Source organism: Eulemur rufifrons, chromosome 4 (genome assembly GCF_041146395.1).
Source record: "Eulemur rufifrons isolate Redbay chromosome 4, OSU_ERuf_1, whole genome shotgun sequence".
NCBI classification, from domain to species: Eukaryota; Metazoa; Chordata; class Mammalia; order Primates; family Lemuridae; genus Eulemur; species Eulemur rufifrons.
The window spans coordinates 71,474,306-71,493,148 of NC_090986.1; the positions used below are offsets into that span (position 1 = coordinate 71,474,306).

At 34.1% G+C, this 18,843-nt stretch overlaps 1 protein-coding gene across 4 annotated transcripts in view; it reads right to left on the bottom strand.

Annotated features, from left to right (window-relative positions):
- The window catches only part of NBEA (neurobeachin), a 563,351-nt gene that overhangs the window by 85,776 nt on the left and 458,732 nt on the right, over window positions 1-18,843 (bottom strand). For all 4 annotated transcript variants that reach the window (XM_069467350.1, XM_069467354.1, XM_069467352.1 and 1 more), the window contains one exon: window positions 10,202-10,314. In XM_069467350.1, coding sequence (XP_069323451.1) covers window positions 10,202-10,314 — 113 coding nt within the window. The remainder of the gene's footprint in view (window positions 1-10,201; window positions 10,315-18,843) is intronic.

Here is an 18,843-nt window from a genome sequence, read left to right on the forward strand (position 1 = left end):
ATACCAAAACAAAACAAAAAACTGGAAGTAGTCTAAATGTCCAATAAAGGACTGGTTAAACAAATGATGATATACCCACACTGCTATTTAAAAAGGCTGATTTCAAAAGATTCCAAGATAAATTCAGTCAAGAAATATTGAGCGCCTACTATGCGTCAGAAAGTACTCTAGACCCCAGAGTAAGATAAACAAGGTCCCTGTTCTCATAAAACTTACATTCAAATGTGTATGTGTGTACGTGTGCATTTAAGAGTGTGTCTGTTTGCCTGTGGAGGCAGAGATAGATGAAATCTAGATAAATAATTTGGTAAGCAAGAAAATATCAGTTGTAAGTACTTTACTGATAATTAAAGAATAATAGGATGGCAGTGATTGAGTGACAGGGAAGCCATCTCTGCAGATGTACCCATGAGCTGAGTGTGAATGATGAGAAGGAACCAGTCATATGAGATTCATGCATAAGAGAATTCAAGACAGAGGAAAAGCTAGTGCAAAGGCTCTAGGGGCATGGATGTCATGTTAAAGCGACAGAAAGAAAGATAGTGTGACTAGAGCATAGCCAACAGGAGGAAGAGTTTATGAGATGAGGTGAGAAAACAGGCAGGGGCCACGTCATACAGTTTTGTAGACCAGGGTGATGAAATACATTTTAAGGTATGTGCAGTAGAAAGTCACTGAACTGTTTTAAGTGGGATAGAAATAAAATCTCAGTGAGACTTTAGAAAGTTAACTCCAATGGTCTGGTGGAGAATGCATTATAGGTAATTTAAATTATCATTAGTAGCACTAGGATTAAAAAAAGCCAGTTGCAGAAACAGTATCATATAGCATTATATAAATTTCTCTAAAAATCTTATGATATATGTAATATATTTTTGCTTAAATATTCAGAAAAACAGTCTTGAAGAATACACATGAAACTATAACAACAGTGGCCTCCGGGCATGGGAATGATAGAGACTTTTAGTCTTCCCTTCACACTCCTTTTTACCATTTAATCAAGAATTTTGTTTATCTCATGCATAGAATTTTAGATGAAGTTTTCAATTATATGACCCACAAATATCTTTCTAATGTGAACATTTTAACTTTGATCAATTTTAATCAATTATAGTGACTTTACATTTTGACAAATAAGCTTTATTGACCAAATATTTTCAATTATAAATTTCTATTATTAATCTTCACTGATATTTGAATCAGGATATATCAAACCCTTACTAGTTAAAACAAGTTAAATGACAACATAAGGAGCAAAAAGACAAACCCAGAAGGTGAAATTCTACAGGAGAACTGGCATGCTCTCCACAATGAGTCAATGTCCTGAAAAAAGGGGTGGTTGAGAGCTATTCTTGCCTAAAAGACACATAAGACAGAAGAATCAGATGGACTGTGTGCTCATTGCCTGAATCCTCACTTGCACAAAACAATTTTTAAAGAATGTCACATGGGAGATAATTGTAAAACCTTGATTATAGGCACAGTATTAGATAATATTAGGGAATTGCAAGTTTTATTAGACGTGATGATGGTATCCTGATCATACAGGAAAATGTTATCTTTCATACTGAAGTATTTAGGGGTAAAGCATGATATATTTAATTTACTTTAAAATACTTAAGCAAAACAAAAGAATGCTAAAATGTCAATAATTATAACATCTAGGTATTGATTAAATGGGTATTAATTATTATTGGTATTTTTCTTTATGTGTGAAAGTTTTCATAATAAAAAGTCAAAATCAATTAAAATAGAGTGCAAAAACCACAGAAAAACCTTTCAAATCAAACTAAGTCTTTTCTATGTTACTTATGTTTTGGGTTATTCTAATACATAAGAATGCTTTAAATGATTAATTTGAAAATTTGTCCTCTAAAATGTGTGAAAATTGTGTTCTCTTAACTGGATTAAATTTCCCATTTGCAATTTTATAGGCACTATTAATTTGTTTAATACAGCCTTTCGTCATCAGATGAACTTCAGCTAATCACTATACAATTTCCAAATAAATTGTTAAGGAACAAAACCTGAAGTAATGAAGCATTAATAAAAGGATGTGTTAAGATTTATATTTTGGTGGCTATAATTGAGTATATTTCATTTTATAGTTTTTCATAGGGTGGAATTGAGTATATTATGAAGAAAGATAATTTTAGACCCAAAGTTGCATTTTGATTAGCAATATCTATGAGCACATTCATGGATATGTTAGCCCCGTGCAGGACTGAAGGCTTTGGAGGCATGGAATGGCTCAGTCACTGCATTGCTTTTGCCTTCTCTGCTCATGTCTGACCTGACTGTCCAACATGTAGGATATTTTACAAGATTTCTTTCCTGTTGGGTATTAGGGAGAGCTTTCTTTTTCTTTTTCTTTTTGGCAGCATATGAAAACTGCCAGGGCATTTAGGAAAGGTGGAGGGCATCTAGAAGATAAATTAATCATTAGGCTTATTTTTTATTTTTTTATGAGACAGAATCTCGCTTTGTCACCCAGGCTGAAGTGCAGTGGTACAGCCTCAAACCCCTGGGCTCAAGCGGTCCTCCTTCCTCAGCCTCCTGAGTAGATGGGACTACATGCCCAGCTAACATTTTTTTTTTTTTTTTGGTAGAGATGGGGGTCTTGAACTCCTGGCCTCAAGCGAGCCTCCCATCTCAACCTCCCAAAGTGCTGGGATTATAAGCCTGAGTCACCGCACTGGCCGGGCTTATTTTTTTAAATTTTTATTTATTGATTGATTGTTGAAACAGTGTCTCCCTCTGTTGTGTTGCTCTAGGCTGGAGTGCAGTGTTATCATCATAGCTCACTGCAACCTCATGAGCTCAAGTAATCCTCCTGCCTCAGACACCTGAGAAGTTCGGACTACAGGCGCATGCCACCATGCCCAGCTAATTTTTTTATTTTTTGTAGAGACAGGGTCTCACTGTGTTGCTTGGGCTGGTCTCAAACTCTTGGTATCAGGCAATTCTCCTGCCTTGGCCTCACAAAGTGCTGGGAGTACTGCCATGAGCCATCATGCCCAGTGTTATTGACTTTTGAGACTATCCTATCTACGTATGGTGGAGAAATAATAGGTAACAAATGAAAGAAGATGCAATCTATATAACCAGTGCAATTCATCACAGAGTTGTGCAGGTAAAACAAGAAAATCCATGCTTAGCACAATGTCTGGCATATAGTAAGTGCAGCTGTAATGTTGGCTGTTATCGTTATCAAATTATCTCAGAATAATTCCTAAGATAATGAGTTTTAAATATTTTAGTGAAAAGTAAACACTTTTACCTAAAAACAATGGAGTATCTTAAAAATTCATGTGTCAGTTCTAGAAATTTTCTCATTATTAAGTAGAAGGATAATGGTGGGGCTAAAATTAGTTTCAAGATCACTTCTCTTTAATATTCTGTTTCGGGAGAAAGGGAAGGCTAAGGAGACAGTGTTGGCCTAGTTTTGCATGGTGATGCTGTACTTTAGGTACAGTTGAGACATGTGGCTGGTGGAGTAAACGAGCTCAGTGCAGGCTCTCTTTCTTTCTATAGGAGTGCTCTAGGAGCTCACACTGGAAAATGCTCCTCGTGTTTTCGGTTCCTTAACGGCCTAAAATTATCAAAGCAGGACAGGCCCTGTCTAGTATTTTCTTCTCCTCTCTCTTTCTGAAAGGCTAATTGGCTAAATGGGAAGGAATAAGAAAAGAGCATAAGGGGACGTTTAGCACAAGCAGACAGAGCCTAGGACTGGTTTGGAGGTTCTGTATAAATCCGTAAACTCCCTGTCACCCTATTATGTGTCCCCAGCAAGCAACAGTAGAGATATAAACAAACAAACAAAACACCTCACTATTTCTGGTTACCACAGTGTCTGTAAATCAAACTTTTTGTTTGCATTTTTCTTGGTTCTTCCTTTCTTTTGACTAGAAGGAAAATAGTTTAATATGCTATCAGATAAACAAAAAATGATTGCAAATTCTTAAAAGTATGGATTCTTATTGTCTTTGTATCTCCAGCGCCTGGTACGGAGTAAGTTGGCAATAAATGCTTGTGTAATAAAAATGCTTGTGTAATAAAAGAATGAGGGAACAAAATTATTAATTTTAATAAATGATTATCCCATGAGTTTAAAACAGTATCCAAATACTGCCAATAAATATCTGTCCTTAAAATAGTCATTCTCCTTCAGCACTGTCACACAAGCAAGCTTAATGAAAACAACTTTCTTTTTTTTTATTCAGAAAAGACAGGGTCTCACTGTTGCTCAGGCTGGTGTAGAACCCCTGAGCTCCAGTGATCCTCCCGCCTCGGCCTCCCTGAGAGCTAGGATTACAGGTGTGAGCCACTGTGCTCTGCCAACGAAAACAACTTTCAACACACTGTGAGTTACATGTTAAGGTGCTTTCAACACATATTTAGACAAATATTTCAAACTTAGCAGTAGGGTTTCTGGTAGATGGTATATAATTAAATTTACACATTCATGCTTTTATCTTTTAGCAAGTTTTGTATCATCACAGTCAGCTACTAATACACTTAGTAGTTTTGCCCATACTTCATATTTTGTTGTTAAAAATTAAGCATTAGGTAGATAATACTAAAGTAAATGGAACTAGTCTCATTTTAGATATTGTTAAGCTATGGTGAAAAAGAAAGATGAAATAAGTATAGAAACTTGCTCTAGATCACTGAGTCCCACATTCTCCACCTTAACAACGGAAACTCTTTTCTATGCGGTGTATAGACATTTGGCAGTATCAAGGGTGGATAGTTGAGTAGTATTCACACTTCAGTGCATTCTTTTGCATTATCACATTTCAAAGCCTCAAGGCATTATCACTTCCTTTTTTTAAGTGGCATAATAATTTGGGAAAATGGTTATGCTTATCATCATCTGTCAGTCAAACAACTCCTGTGTTAACAAAATATATTTTTTCCACTTGATGAATGGGTGTGTGTGTGTGATGTCTTATGCTCATGTCAATATTAGTAGGACTTGGTTTTGTGATGAAACTATTTCACTTATCAGAGGGCATGACTGGGAAGTAGGAAAATTCTATTTACACTTTAATGAGCACAGACTGTGCTTCACGTCAAAGTCATGTAACTATAATTTAAGAGTCAAGTTCATATGGGTATATGTAAATAACTGAAGCACTAGCATAGATCATGTTTTAAGATAAAATTCACCACAAGGAATATCTGTATCTGTAGAAATTGGGGGGAAAAAACTCTACACTCACTGTTCATTGGTATTAAAAAGATAGGTCAGTGACAGATTGTTTCATTTACTGTTCATCATGTCAGACAATAAGCATAGCCTATAGCCTGTACTTGTAACAAATAAAACTTGAACCTGTGATGTCTAACCAAATGAGAGGTCTAATAAATCTTACTGATAAGGAAATTTCTTGCTCTTGGGCTCTTCAACCGTTTAATTAAGTGGACAAAAGAAAGAGTAAGAATATTATAAATATAAAATATTTCAGTCTAAATAAATGTGCACCTAAAGGTTCAATGAACATTTAATTTAACTTCAGTGTTTTGGTGTTTACAGTTTTGATAATCTGATAATTTAAAGAGATGATAAAATTATTTATTACACAAAAATATTTTATTACTATTTATTAGAATAAATAGTAATACATAAAACTATGTATTACTTTTATTAGAATAAAACATAAATCAGTTGAATAAAATAATCTTTTTCTTTTCTCTTTTCCTTTGGCTGATATGATACAAATGAGGTCTAGAAGTGTTGCTCCATTTTGCTACTACAGGGCATTGCTTGGAGCTACTGGAGGCCATCCACTGGAAGGTGAGTGTGATACCCAGAGTGGCTGAAGGCAGAGTAGAGCTATGGAAAGAACAAGGTCCTTGGTGGTACTATCTGAACCACTGAGCAAATCTTGCTGAAAATCAAACCTTCCTCTGAATTTTTCAGTTATAAGAACCAATAACACCGATGTATTGTTTAAGTTAATTTGAGCTGGGTTTTCTGAAATTTTCATTCAAAAGTTTCCTAACTGATACAACAAAGAATTTCATGAAGCCAGTGTAATGTGGTGGTATAAAGAAAGAAAAGAAATATTCAATTTTTTTTAGGATTGTACATTTCATAGCTTCTCAATTTTTTTATACAGTAAAGAATATAAAAATCATTTGGGGCACCAATGTTTACTGAAACAAATTCTAGAATTATTCATTGCTAGAAATTTATTACTTGGATCAGGACTCCCAGTCTTTGTTTAGAAACAACTACTTCTAGCTGGGCGTGGTGGCTCACGCCTGTAATCCTAGCACTCTGGGAGGCCAAAGCAGGTGGATTGCTCGAGGTCAGGAGTTTGAGACCAGCCTGAGCAAGAGTGAGACCCCCGTCTCTACTAAAAATAGAAAGAAATTATTTGGCCAACTAAAAATATATATAGAAAAAATTAGCCGGGTATGGTGGCTCATGCCTGTAGTCCCAGCTACTCGGGAGGCTGAGGCAGTAGGATCACTTAAGCCCAGGAGTTTGAGGTTGCTGTGAGCTAGGCTGACGCCACGGCACTCACTCTACCCGGGGCAACAGAGCAAGACTCTGTCTCAAAAAAAAAAAAAAAAAAAAAAAGAAACAATTACTTCTGTAGTTAGAGATCTTTTAGAATGTTCCTGGTTAATAGTATTATTCAAGTATTTCAATTCTTCCTTGAGCTTCAAAAGAGTAACAAACTCTCCCTTAAAAACTTCATTTGTGGTACTAATAAGAATTTCATCTGCTACATAGTGGGTATCTCTTCAATGCAATAATATTGCACTATAGTAGTTTTTCCTACCAATTACATTGTTATACTTCAAATGTCATTTTCCCATTAGGCGTATAATAAGATATATTTTCATACATTAAAATCTTATTTATTAATGATTTTTATACAGGATGGTCTTAGGTTTCTAGCCCATTTGTAAAAAGTTCCTATTAAGAAATTCAATGAAGCATGGGAACAACGCACAAGTAATTTATTAACATATCAAGAGGCTTTAATTTGCTAACATTTTCCTATCACGCTAGTGTGACAGAATATAAAGAACAAATTGCTAAAGCATGGAATATAGTAGAACTGGAAGAAAAAGCTATCTATCTTTTAAGAGTGCATGGGTTCAACTATTCACAGCATGAAGGATTCCATGCTTGCAAAAGTATACTTTGTATTCACGTTGCCTAATTTATTTAGGCTCCATCTTTTTACCTCTACTATTTATTTAACACTATATAAAATTAGAAGAGCACATGTGAGGCACAAAAGGAAAAGCTCTGCCAAAGGAAATATAAGATCAGCTTAAAAACCTTGAAGAGTTTATATCTTCTAGTTACTTTAGAAACAGTGACTTCCTCATTTAATTTATCTCATTTTTTCTACATGGATAACTAAAAATCTATGATTACTAGCAAATATTCTACCAGGTGCCTTCTATAATCCATATTACTCATGATGAGTGCCATATTTTCTTTGGCTGAGTTTGTGTTTCGAGAACATCCAAGTCCCGGCGCCTTGGAGTAGCTGAGCATGAGCTCTCCAGTTTGGTGCAGTCCCCACTATACCTGTCTCATAGATGCTGGCCTCACACATTTCTGTTCACTATCTGAGTTTGTATCTTTGCTTTGGACTGAACATCCTCCATGGGGCTAGGACTATGTGTGTTTTATACATTCCTGTACGCTTTTCCACTTGGTACAGTGCTTGACATATAGTGAATGTGTGATAATTTATATTTGTTGACTGAATGACCGAAAGAATGAGTAAGTGGAGGAAAGAAAGGAACTTGGTCTGTAAGTTTCCTTCCAACTCAATATTCCAGTTGATTTCAAAGAAAAATAACCTCCTTTCCTGTTTTAAAAACAATAAAATAGCCATAATAGTAGTCAGCTTATGGAATTTTAATACAATGTATCATGCCACTTGAGAATCTATACTCTAATTTTTTATTGCATATATATTTTACAGTTTGTAATATATAATTAATAATATTGTCTAAGGCCCCACAGCTAGTAAGTGGCAGAATTAGTATTTGAACCCAAGCAGTCTAGTTTTAGAGTTCTTGTTCCTAACTGCTACAGGTTGAGCATCTTTAATTCAAAAATCAGAAATCTGAAATGCTCCCAAATCTGAAACTTTTTGAGTGCTGAGATGATGCTTAAAGAATGCCGGAGCATTTTGGATTTCAGATTTTCAGAATAGGGGTGCTCAACTGGTAAGTATATAATACGAATATTCCAAAATCCAAAAGAATCTGAATTCTGAAACACTTCTGGTCCCAAGCATTTTGGATAAGGGATACTCAACATGTATTTATTGCCTCTCCTGTAGTTTTCATTATAAAATTGTATGAGAACTGATCTTGTTAATCAGATAATCCGTAACAAGATTTGCTCTTGGAGGGAAGATCCCATGAATTACAAGGCTTCCATCTACCTGAGCCTGAATAATTGCCTGCCCATGGTAAACGGTTAAAGATTCTTGTTCAGTTGATTTGCACTGGAAAAGTTACAATACTTGCAAGAATATTAGAATTCAATTGCTAACAATTTTTTTTTTTTTTTTTTTTACCAGCTGTGTGGCTCTCACTAAGATATTGGCCAACTAATCTCTTAGGTCCCTTTAGAATCTATAATACCATAACTAAAATTAGCAATGAGCTACAACTAAGATTTTTATTTTATTTTATTTTTGTTGAGACAGAGTCTTGCTCTGTCACCCAGGGTAGAGTGCAGTGGCATCATCATAGCTCACTGCAACCTCCAACTCTTGGGCTCAAGTGATTTTCTTGTCTCAGCCTCCTGAGTAGCTGGGACCACAGGCATGTGCCACTACACCTGGCTTACAGCTAAGGTTTGATAAGGAAGTTACATAATAAAAATACTAGAGAGTGAATGACATGAGAATATGGAAAACTTAGTAAACAGGCTTCAAAAACAGGCTAAGAATACTTCATGTGTAACAATAATAGCTAATATTCACGAGGTGCTTCTATGTGCCGAGCACTATGTTACACTCTTTAAATGCACATGTCATTTGATCCTTACAATTATATGAGATGGGATAGTATTATTATTCTCATATTACAAATGGGCGAAGGTAAATTGGCTTTAGGTCACACAGCTAGTTAATTAGTGCAATATAGAACTTCAACTTGGGCAAGTCTAGCTTTCAAAGGCAAGAATGGAGGCAGGAGAAGGCATGCTGAGTTAAAAACAATTTGTGGGATTAATTTTAAATTGGTTTTAATGATGTTTCCCTAATTTGCAGGGCTTATGGTAGCCTTGGCTAAGAGCCCCTGAAGCCTGCTGCCCCGAAACCAAACCACCAAACGTATACACATATACCTTTTAGCAGCCCTCTGTAGACTGTTAACCCAGACAATCAAGTCTGATAGAAAAGAGAGATAAATTCAAAGTGAACAGGCTGAGGCTTTACTATGGCTAAAGTACATAAAAGTTGGGGCCGGGCTCTGATGTAAGCTGAGGCTATAGAGCAGCTTTTTAAACTTAGTTCCCAGTTCTTCACTCAATTTCAAACAGTTTAGTATCCCACTTAAGTTTCCTCTGGACGAATAAGGTGAACTAACCAAAAATTTGCTGTTTATTTACTATCCCCATTATATATCATGTTCTTGCCATTTTTTGGGCCATATATTTTCTCTCCTAATCTAAACAGACGTTTGATAAACTTAATGGACTTTCTTTTCAGCATTATGCTTCCCTTTGGGGTATGTGTATTTTTTGATCAAGATAAAATGCCTTTCTTCAGCATTGTTTAGTAAAAAAGGAAAAAAAAAAAAAAGATAACATGCCTCATACCTAAGGAATACATCACAGAAATGATTTGCCACCATATTTTGTAATAATTTCACAGTTTTTTGACTTTAAAGCCTAAGATGTCTAAGCAACCTTTCCCTACATCTGTCCTTTCTCAAATACCCATTTCATTTGGTCTATGCTAGTACTAATTTATTTTCTTGTAGCTTAATTCTTGTGCTAAGAATTGATGAGATTTAAACACTGAATACAAAAGGAGAAGACAACCAGGTTTAGTTTCTTACAAACATTAATTGGAGATATATATAGATATATATATAGACACACACACACACACTCTCTCTCTCTCTCTCTCTCTCTCCAGTAGAAATGCTTTTAGACTATATTCTTATGAAGAAAACTGACTTCTACATATCACAAAGGTACCTTTGATAGATCCCTGAAGTTTCCTGGTAGAGTCAGGTCCAATTCTTCCGATTCATAGTTTGTTAATACCCATGGAAACACGGGATATTGATTCAGATCATTATATGTCCGTCCTAGTAAAGAAAAACAGAAAGGAAAGTTTGTATACACTAATTGCTTATGAAATAGTTTCTGTTCTTACAAGGCAATTATGAATTTCAGAAGAAAAGTAACATTTTCTTTATTGAATCATGTCTTTAATCAAAAGTGCTCTTTTAACAATGTATTTCAAGTGAATTTACTCAATAATTTTTTAAAAAGTCACTAGAAATACGATTTATAATATAAGATCGTGACAGAGACTGCTGGCTGCTTGTTGTAATTGATTACCTTCTTCCTGGGCTGGAGGGCACCTCTCAGCCTCTCTTACCAGTAGCTATGGCTGTGGACTTAGTTCCATCTACAGAATGTAAATAGAGGTACTTTGGGGCTTGGCCCACTGAAACTTCCTATTAACACACGTGTGTTTCCATACTCAATCCCTCTTCTGCTGATGTAGAGAATATTGCAACCTTGGATGCACAGTCTTTTCAGCCAGAGCCCCCAAAAGCGATTACAAAGAAGGTCACCCTGCTGACCTGCACACTAGCAGCTTATGTGATGATCTTCTGTTACAGTGAATGTATATCTAGAAATTACATTCTCAGTGCACAGAATATAATATTAAACTATATCAAGAATCAATGTAAAGAATTTGCAAGTGAACTAAAGTACTCTGAAGCCAGGATGAAAAGTACAGAGGCAGATGTCAAACATATATTTTCCACTTTTTTTTTTTTGAGACAGTGTCTCGCTCTGTCACCCAGGCTGGAGTGTAGTACGCTAATGTAGCATTCTGCAACCTTGTCTTCCTGGGCTCAAGCAATCCTCTTTCCTCAGCCTCCCAAGTAGCTGGGGCTAGAGTTACGTGCCACCATGCCTGGTTAATTTTGTTTATTATTATTTTTTGTAGAGATGGGTCTTGTTATGTTGCCTTGACTAGTCTTGAACTCCTGGCCTTAAGTCATCCTCCTGCCTTGGCCTCCCAAAGTGCTGGGATTGCAGGCATGAGGCACCATGCCCAGCCTCCATTCTTTTAAGTACATTCGTTTTCTCTTTGTATTATGTTGTTTTATTTTAGTGGAGACCTGCTGGACTTTAGGTTGGGTTTGTCTGTTTAGTTTTTGGTAGAATGATTTAAATATTTCAGGTAAGGATATTGAGGCACAATGGGAATGTGGTAAGTTTAGGGTAGCACAGCACTGGCTCCCCCTCATAAACTGGTACTCAAATACCATATGAGCAGCTGGAATTGAGAGAATCACCAGAAAAGAAACAGCGTCCAAAGAAAACTTTTGTTGGACAAGATTATTTTTAGTAAAAAAATGTGTTATGCTCTGATCATGGGTAACTTTCTAAATTTTCATTCAATTTTACACGAAATGGCTATATTGCTGGTATTTAGTGATATGGATTTCACCCAGTGTGCCTTGGTGTACACACGATATATACCATCATAGTAACATGGATATGCAGACACTGTCTTGTTTGTCAGCAATGAATGAAATTAAATGATACCTACTTTTGTAGCAATTGGTAAACATGACTGTAAAACAGAAAAAAAAAAAACAAAACCCCACAATCTGAGTAAGAACTAAAATCCACTATTATAAGCATCAAACCAAAGTAATTCATTTAACAAACATTTTATTGGGTAACTATTTTATCTGTTTACTATATGAAGCTTTGCATTTTACAACTAAACTACATATAGTTTTAAGTGTAAACTGATGTGGGCATGTAATATAGTTGTAGGTAACTGACAGAAAGCAGATTCACTGGGATGAGTGAGCATTAGATTAGGGCTTCCCCCGCACTCCCACCACACCCCTGTGATGACAGACCTCTCTTATACCTAATCCATGTCACTGTTTACTTGTCTGCCTCTCCACTGGCCTGTGAACTCACACGTGTAGGGGCCGGTTGTTTTGTTTTGTTTTCAATCTTTGCGTATTGGCACATACGGTCTACCTAATAAATGTTTGTTGTTGGAATTAATATGCACATGATAAAAATGTAACAAAATGTGCCAAATTTCAAAAAGTTGAACAAACATAAACCATGTGAAGAAGGAAGACTGCAGAACATTCTCTTCAGAGGATGAGAATTATGCAAAAGAATAGAAGTGTGTATGAGAGAGGAGAATGGCATTGTGAATGTGTACATTAAACTAGAAGAAAATGTCTACAGCTTAGGTAGCTCAATAAATCAATGAACCTGCTTTGTGCTTATAAAAGTCTACCATGAAGAATAGTACTGATGGCAATAAACAACAATTTAGAGTCTTTAATAAAGTCCTTTGTACATGAAAATGGTCTGCTAAAGCAGTACTATTATTATAAAATACAAGCTGTAAAATTCTAAACTTTTAAATTTCTTATTGATTGGTAGCTCATATATATGCTAATATAGGACATCTGATCCCTCTCAGTATTTCTTTTGAATACATGTATATATAAAGAGAGTATAGACTGGCCAGGCAGACCTATTTCTGGGATCCTAAATAGGTCCATGGCAAGTTTAGTGTTCTGCCATATTCTGGGGAACTGTTCTACTTAAAAATCTGTATATTTTAATGAAAAGTAGGTCTTCCAGTGTGTGTCTTTTTATAGAACAATGCTGATGCTACATATATATGTGTATGTGTGTATATAAAACATGTATTACTTATATAAGTCAATTGATAGATAAAAGATACCACAATTGTTAAAATTTAAGAAGTTTTATAACATATACTAAGAAAACACTGTCAAAATAAAATAAATAAAAAGCCAATTTACATTAACTCAGTACTTAAATGTACTGTATAAATGCAAACAGCATAAAAATAGAAACCATATTTAAAGACGTTAGTTTTTAATATAATAGGATTTTCTAATAAAGGAAAATATGTAATTTTTTTTGGAAAAATACAAAGGAAAGAAAGCATCATTTAAAAATTTACACACACATACACACAAAATGATTGATGTCAACAGTCATAGCTCATGGCTATTTACCTGTCCTGCATTTTTTGTAATTCACTTTGAATAATCTTTGCAGGGTTCTTTGAAAATAAATTTTAAGAAAAATTAAGTAACTTTTAAATCACTAGACTTTTATAGCATCATTTTAATTTTAATACCATAAACTTCATAAATAAATGTAATGACATTAAAACCTGCTCTTAATAAAAATTTCCACATCAAACCCTTGGAACATGGACAGTCAATATATATTTTTAATTTGAATTAAAAACACAATGTATTTAATGTCACATAAAAGAAAGAGTGATTAATTGGTACTTTGGGATTTTGCATTCATAAGTTTTAACCATGAATTGGCATTATTCCTTTAATTATTTTACTGAACACCTTTGTGAAATGAAAAACAATACTGTTCACTAAATTATCTAAAAACTGAGTTATTTCCAAAGTAATACTTGTTAGGTTCTAGCACGTCTAAATATTTATTTACTAATGTTTTGTTTTTTTCTTTAGGATAGTTGAAATTTAGTAAATACACTTATGCTATAATTGGTAAGGTTCTTTCCTTTTCCAGCAGTGGTAAGTACAAAAATATATATATATATATATGTATTTGCTAACTATGCTTATAAGGATTTATCTTAGAAGATGAATATTAAATATTGCAAGCCTATGACACTAATCCACTCAAACAATAAAAGTGAAGCATAGTAAATGAGATCTCAGAAACACTGGATATGTTGCTTCATTTAAAAAAAAACTTTTTAATTAAACCATCCAATTTAATGTTTTTATATGGCACTTTAGTTTTGAAGGTAAAGTGATCTAGAGACAGCTGACAAAGAAATTATAACTGCAATTCCTTGGTGAAAATGTTAATGACAGCAAAATATTGTTTAATTAGATGATTGCAGCATCTGGATTAACACTCTTTAAGAGCGATGTTCCTGTGCTTGTTTGCTTCTTCACACTTTACAGACATTTTGTCATCTCTAGGTCATTAGGAAAGAATTTTTAATGACTTTTCTGGAAGGAAGCAGTTCAAGTTACATCTAATTAGATGACAATAATAAGCCCAACACATGCAGTAGCTAAATATATACATAATTAACCAGGGAGGGCTTGTTCATCACAGAGTAAAAAAGTGGAAAATGCTAAACAGGAGAAAAAGGTTGGGGTTGGGGAAGTTGTACGGAATTCATTAGCTGATCATATGAAAAACAACTCAAACTCCTTTAAAAAAAATTCTCAAGTCTAACAGAGGATCATTTACACAAAGCTATGTTAACAATCACTCTACTATTTTTTTAAATGTAAGAATGCCAGATTTTAACATCTTTTTCATAGTATTATTTAATAAGCTGTAAAATGAGGCATGGGTTGTATCTTTCAGAACCCAATAAACAGAAATCAGGTCAACCCTGGGACTTCGAGGTTGAAACCATATTTTTAGTGGAACTCTAAGCATCATTCAAATTATTTTATATAATCTTCTAAAACTTAGAGTTCTTTGAAAATAAAAAAATCTTGAATGTTTACAAAATAGTTAAATTAATTGTACCACAGTTCAAAGTTGGACTCTCCTGCAGTTTTAAAAATCAAGCCTTTGAAGAATATTTAATGAAATGGAAAAAGTAGAATGTTAACTTGTATGTGTAGCAGGTTCCCTATGATATATCATATACAGAATAAAAAAAACCAGATAAATCACAAAATGTCAACTGGTATATTTATGGTGAGGCTTATGAGTGGTTTAATTTTTTTAAATTATACTTTTCCATATTCCCAATTTTCTATAATGCATATTTATTACATTTATAAATAGAACAAAACAAAGACTAAAAACACATTTATGGGCTTTTAGGTAACTGTCTTTTAAAAACAATATGTTTTCTGAAGATTTGATAAACTGTTTTTTACTATGGAAAGTATCTTCACAAAACTTATATACATATAATCAAAGGTATGTTTATTTATATTCAATTGTGTGTATATATATATATATGTACACATATTACAAGAGGGCCTAAAAAGTCTATATAATGCATTAATACTAGGACACTGGGACCATATGCTTTATTTAGTCTTATTTTTAAAAGCATCTAGAAAGGAGAAAAGTAAAATTGGCCAAGTATGAGAAACCTTAAGAACTGGAGAGTAAGAAATAGGTCATAAAATGCTCTGTATTTCATACTAAAATAATATTTCTGGGAAAAAAGATAAATCTGAAAGCAGAAGACAACAACCATTAATGTAATATAGAATTTGAAACTGTTTTCAGCTAAGTATTAGAGAAATAATTATAGAATATTTATAGAAATATTTATAAAAAATATAAAATTTATTATGTCATGTTGACCTATATTTTTTAGAATGTATGGCTAGAAAAGATGGTTTCATCTACTTAACCGGATTCCAATCCTGTAATGCTTCTCTTTAATCCAGGAAGTTTAAAGAATCCCTCATCCAGCAATTCTAGTGAATTCACATAATAGATTACAAAATCTTGCAAATATTTACAAAGCATAAATATTAAATAATTTCATTTCATGGGTATTTACTGAGCAAAACTGCTTTTTCCTCATTGGAAAGATGAGATATAGGCATAAAATGCTAAGGACACACTATCATAAGCATCAAAATGTGTGATATAGACAGTGCTATAGAAGATGTGAGTGATGTAGAAGATTAATAGAATTATCTTTGGGTATGTCTTATAAAGAATATAGGTGTAGTGCAGCAATTTTCAAAGTGTGGTCCCTAGATCAATGATATCAGCATCAACTGGAGACTTTTTAGAAACGCAAATTATTGAGCCTCACTCCAAGCCTACTGAATGAGAACCTCTGGGGGTGGGGGCAGTGATCTGTGTTTTAGCAAGCCTGCTTCTGATGTGCATTAGGTACTACTGAAGCTGCTGGTCAGGGGAGCACACTCTGAAAATCATTGAACTAGAGTAAACAGCAGTGACATACTTTTTGTATAATGGTGACATACAAAGTATCATTTGCCTCTCTCTCTTTTTGCCATATCTGCTTCCACTATTCTTATCCAAATCTTCACCCCACATTTTCTTTCTTCTTGGAATGCCCTCTGCCTACTTTCCAGTGAATTCTTATTTGTATTTCAATTCCCATTTTAAATGTCACCTATGAGAACCTTTTCTTGATCTCTAGGTTACAAGTAATATTAATAGCATCTAGATTTTTGACCCCAAATGGTTTCATATATGCTCTCACTATAATACTTCCACAACTTTTTACTGGAATTGCTGGTGTACATGCTTGTTTTCCTGACTATACTATGATCTTTTCAAAGGCACAAACTGTATTTTACTTACTTCTGTATTCTTGGTACAAACTTGGCACACAGTAAATGTTCAGCAACTATTTACTGAAAGAATGAACAAATTGACTTTGTATCTAGCTGTCTATAACACTTCCCTCATAGCTCTCTCTAATGTTAAGCTGTATCAATTTGGATTCATGACATACATAATTATCAGTTTAATTTTCCTAAAATTCCATATTGCATTCTCTTCTCCTCCAAAACTGTACTCTTAAAAGTCTCTTTATAATCTGGCTCTGACCTATAGCTCTGATATTATCTATTATTCTCTGCTCCAGTTAAGATATGATACTTATGTCCTCCAAACACACTATATACATCCAACTGGAAGAAATCTGTAAGAGCTCCGCTCTTTTTTTCTCCCAAACACATTTTTAAATTCCTCCCCTCTGCTTAGCTTTTGCAGAATTCACTATTTCACTATCTATAGCAATTGCTCAGCACTTAATATCAGCTGCCTTAAAATGCTCTCATTTATGTATATTTTATTTATTAATCTAGATTATAAGTGCTGTAAGCTCCTAGTCTTTATTTTATTCTTCTTTTTATCCCATTGCCTACAATAGTCAGGCCTTTAATCTTTAGTTATAATTGTAAAGGAAGTACCCAATAAACTCTTAAAAAGAATCAGTGGCTTATACATTCTTCATGTCATCAAATAAAACAGGCCCCAATGATTCAAAAAAGAATAAGAAGACACTTTTAAATTCCTCTCATGGTCTGCATGCCCTGGTTCAGAAACCTAAAGACTGTCCCAGTGAGAAAAAAGCATATCGGTCTCCATACTGCTCAGGTGCAACTTTTAGAAGGTATTACAATGTTATCTAGATTTGGACAGAGCAATCTGTCCAGAGTTAGAGAAAGACACCCCCAGAAAGTAACAGGCATGAAGTGCGTGGTGGTTATAGATGGCACTGTACCACATTGTGGAAAATTTACCAGTTGTGAGTAAAATGCAGTGGGAGGGGATGGAGACTAGAAGAGCCCTTTAAAGAAATGAACTAGAAAACCTTCCATCCAGAGGATAGAGAGAATGCCATCTTAGAATAGCAGAACCGTTTATTAATAATATGAATGCCTGCTAGAATAGAAACTGAACCGGAAGCAAGGTGTATCACCCTGCTCTCCAGTTTTACATCTAACAGCTCCAAACAGCTAGCACAGCCAGAGAAAAAAAATCATAAGCCCATCTAATGGTAGACACTGAGTCTTGATAGATCTCTCAAGAGCAAATACCAAAAAAACCTAACACGGGGCATATGGAAAAAATACTGCCGAAGAATATAAAGAGAACAGATTCTAAAAAAGCAGGTAAAGACCCATTAGCTCAAAATAATATACTTTAAGAACAAGAATAAAATTTTAATAGTTGGAAAGCCTTCTTAACATGCAAAAAGAGATGGATTCCTCAGAGTAGGAAGTTAATAATAATCTGGATTCTGGCTAGCAAATTATATTTACAAAGATAAGCAATGAGTGAGGAGTAAAATTTAGTTAAGTTTTTATTGTGCATAGGAGTGATTTTAAAATATTGGTTCATTTTTAGTTCAAAAATAAGAGAAATATAGTTTAGAAGGCTTTTAAAAATTTAAATATATCTCTAGGAGAATTAATAACAAGATGCCTACATTCTAAGTCTCTCTAGAGGTGAGCAAAAAAGTATTTATATGGCCAAAGAAGAACAAAGCAATATTAAAAGCAGGAAAACATAAAAAAAAAAAAACAGTATAAAACAAGATAATATAAAACCAAACATACTAGTTATTACAATAAATGTAAATATATTAAACATTGCTACTGAAAGATTAAAAGCCCAACATAGAGTTAAAACTTGAAATTCAGCTTATGCTCTAAGACACAGAGTTGGCGGATCTGGGATTCTATGACTCTTCTTTTTGGAGTTGAAGCTTGTATTCTTTCTGTACCTCATGTTGTTTACCTAAATATGCTAACGAAATTGAGTTCTCTACATTTCAGATATTTAAGTTCATTCTATTATATATAAATAATGTGCTAATTACATAATGTAACACATTTCTTCTATCTTTGCAGGAGTAAATAGGTTTCTTTAAGATATATGTGTTTGCTGTATGTACAAATAAATGAATATATATGAATATATGCATATATATGAATGCATTAAGTGATTAAAATGCAAAAACATTTCAAATGTTGACAAATCAAGTTCTCTTGCCTATTTGATACATATCTATATCATCTACATTTAATATATACCTATAGTATCCATAT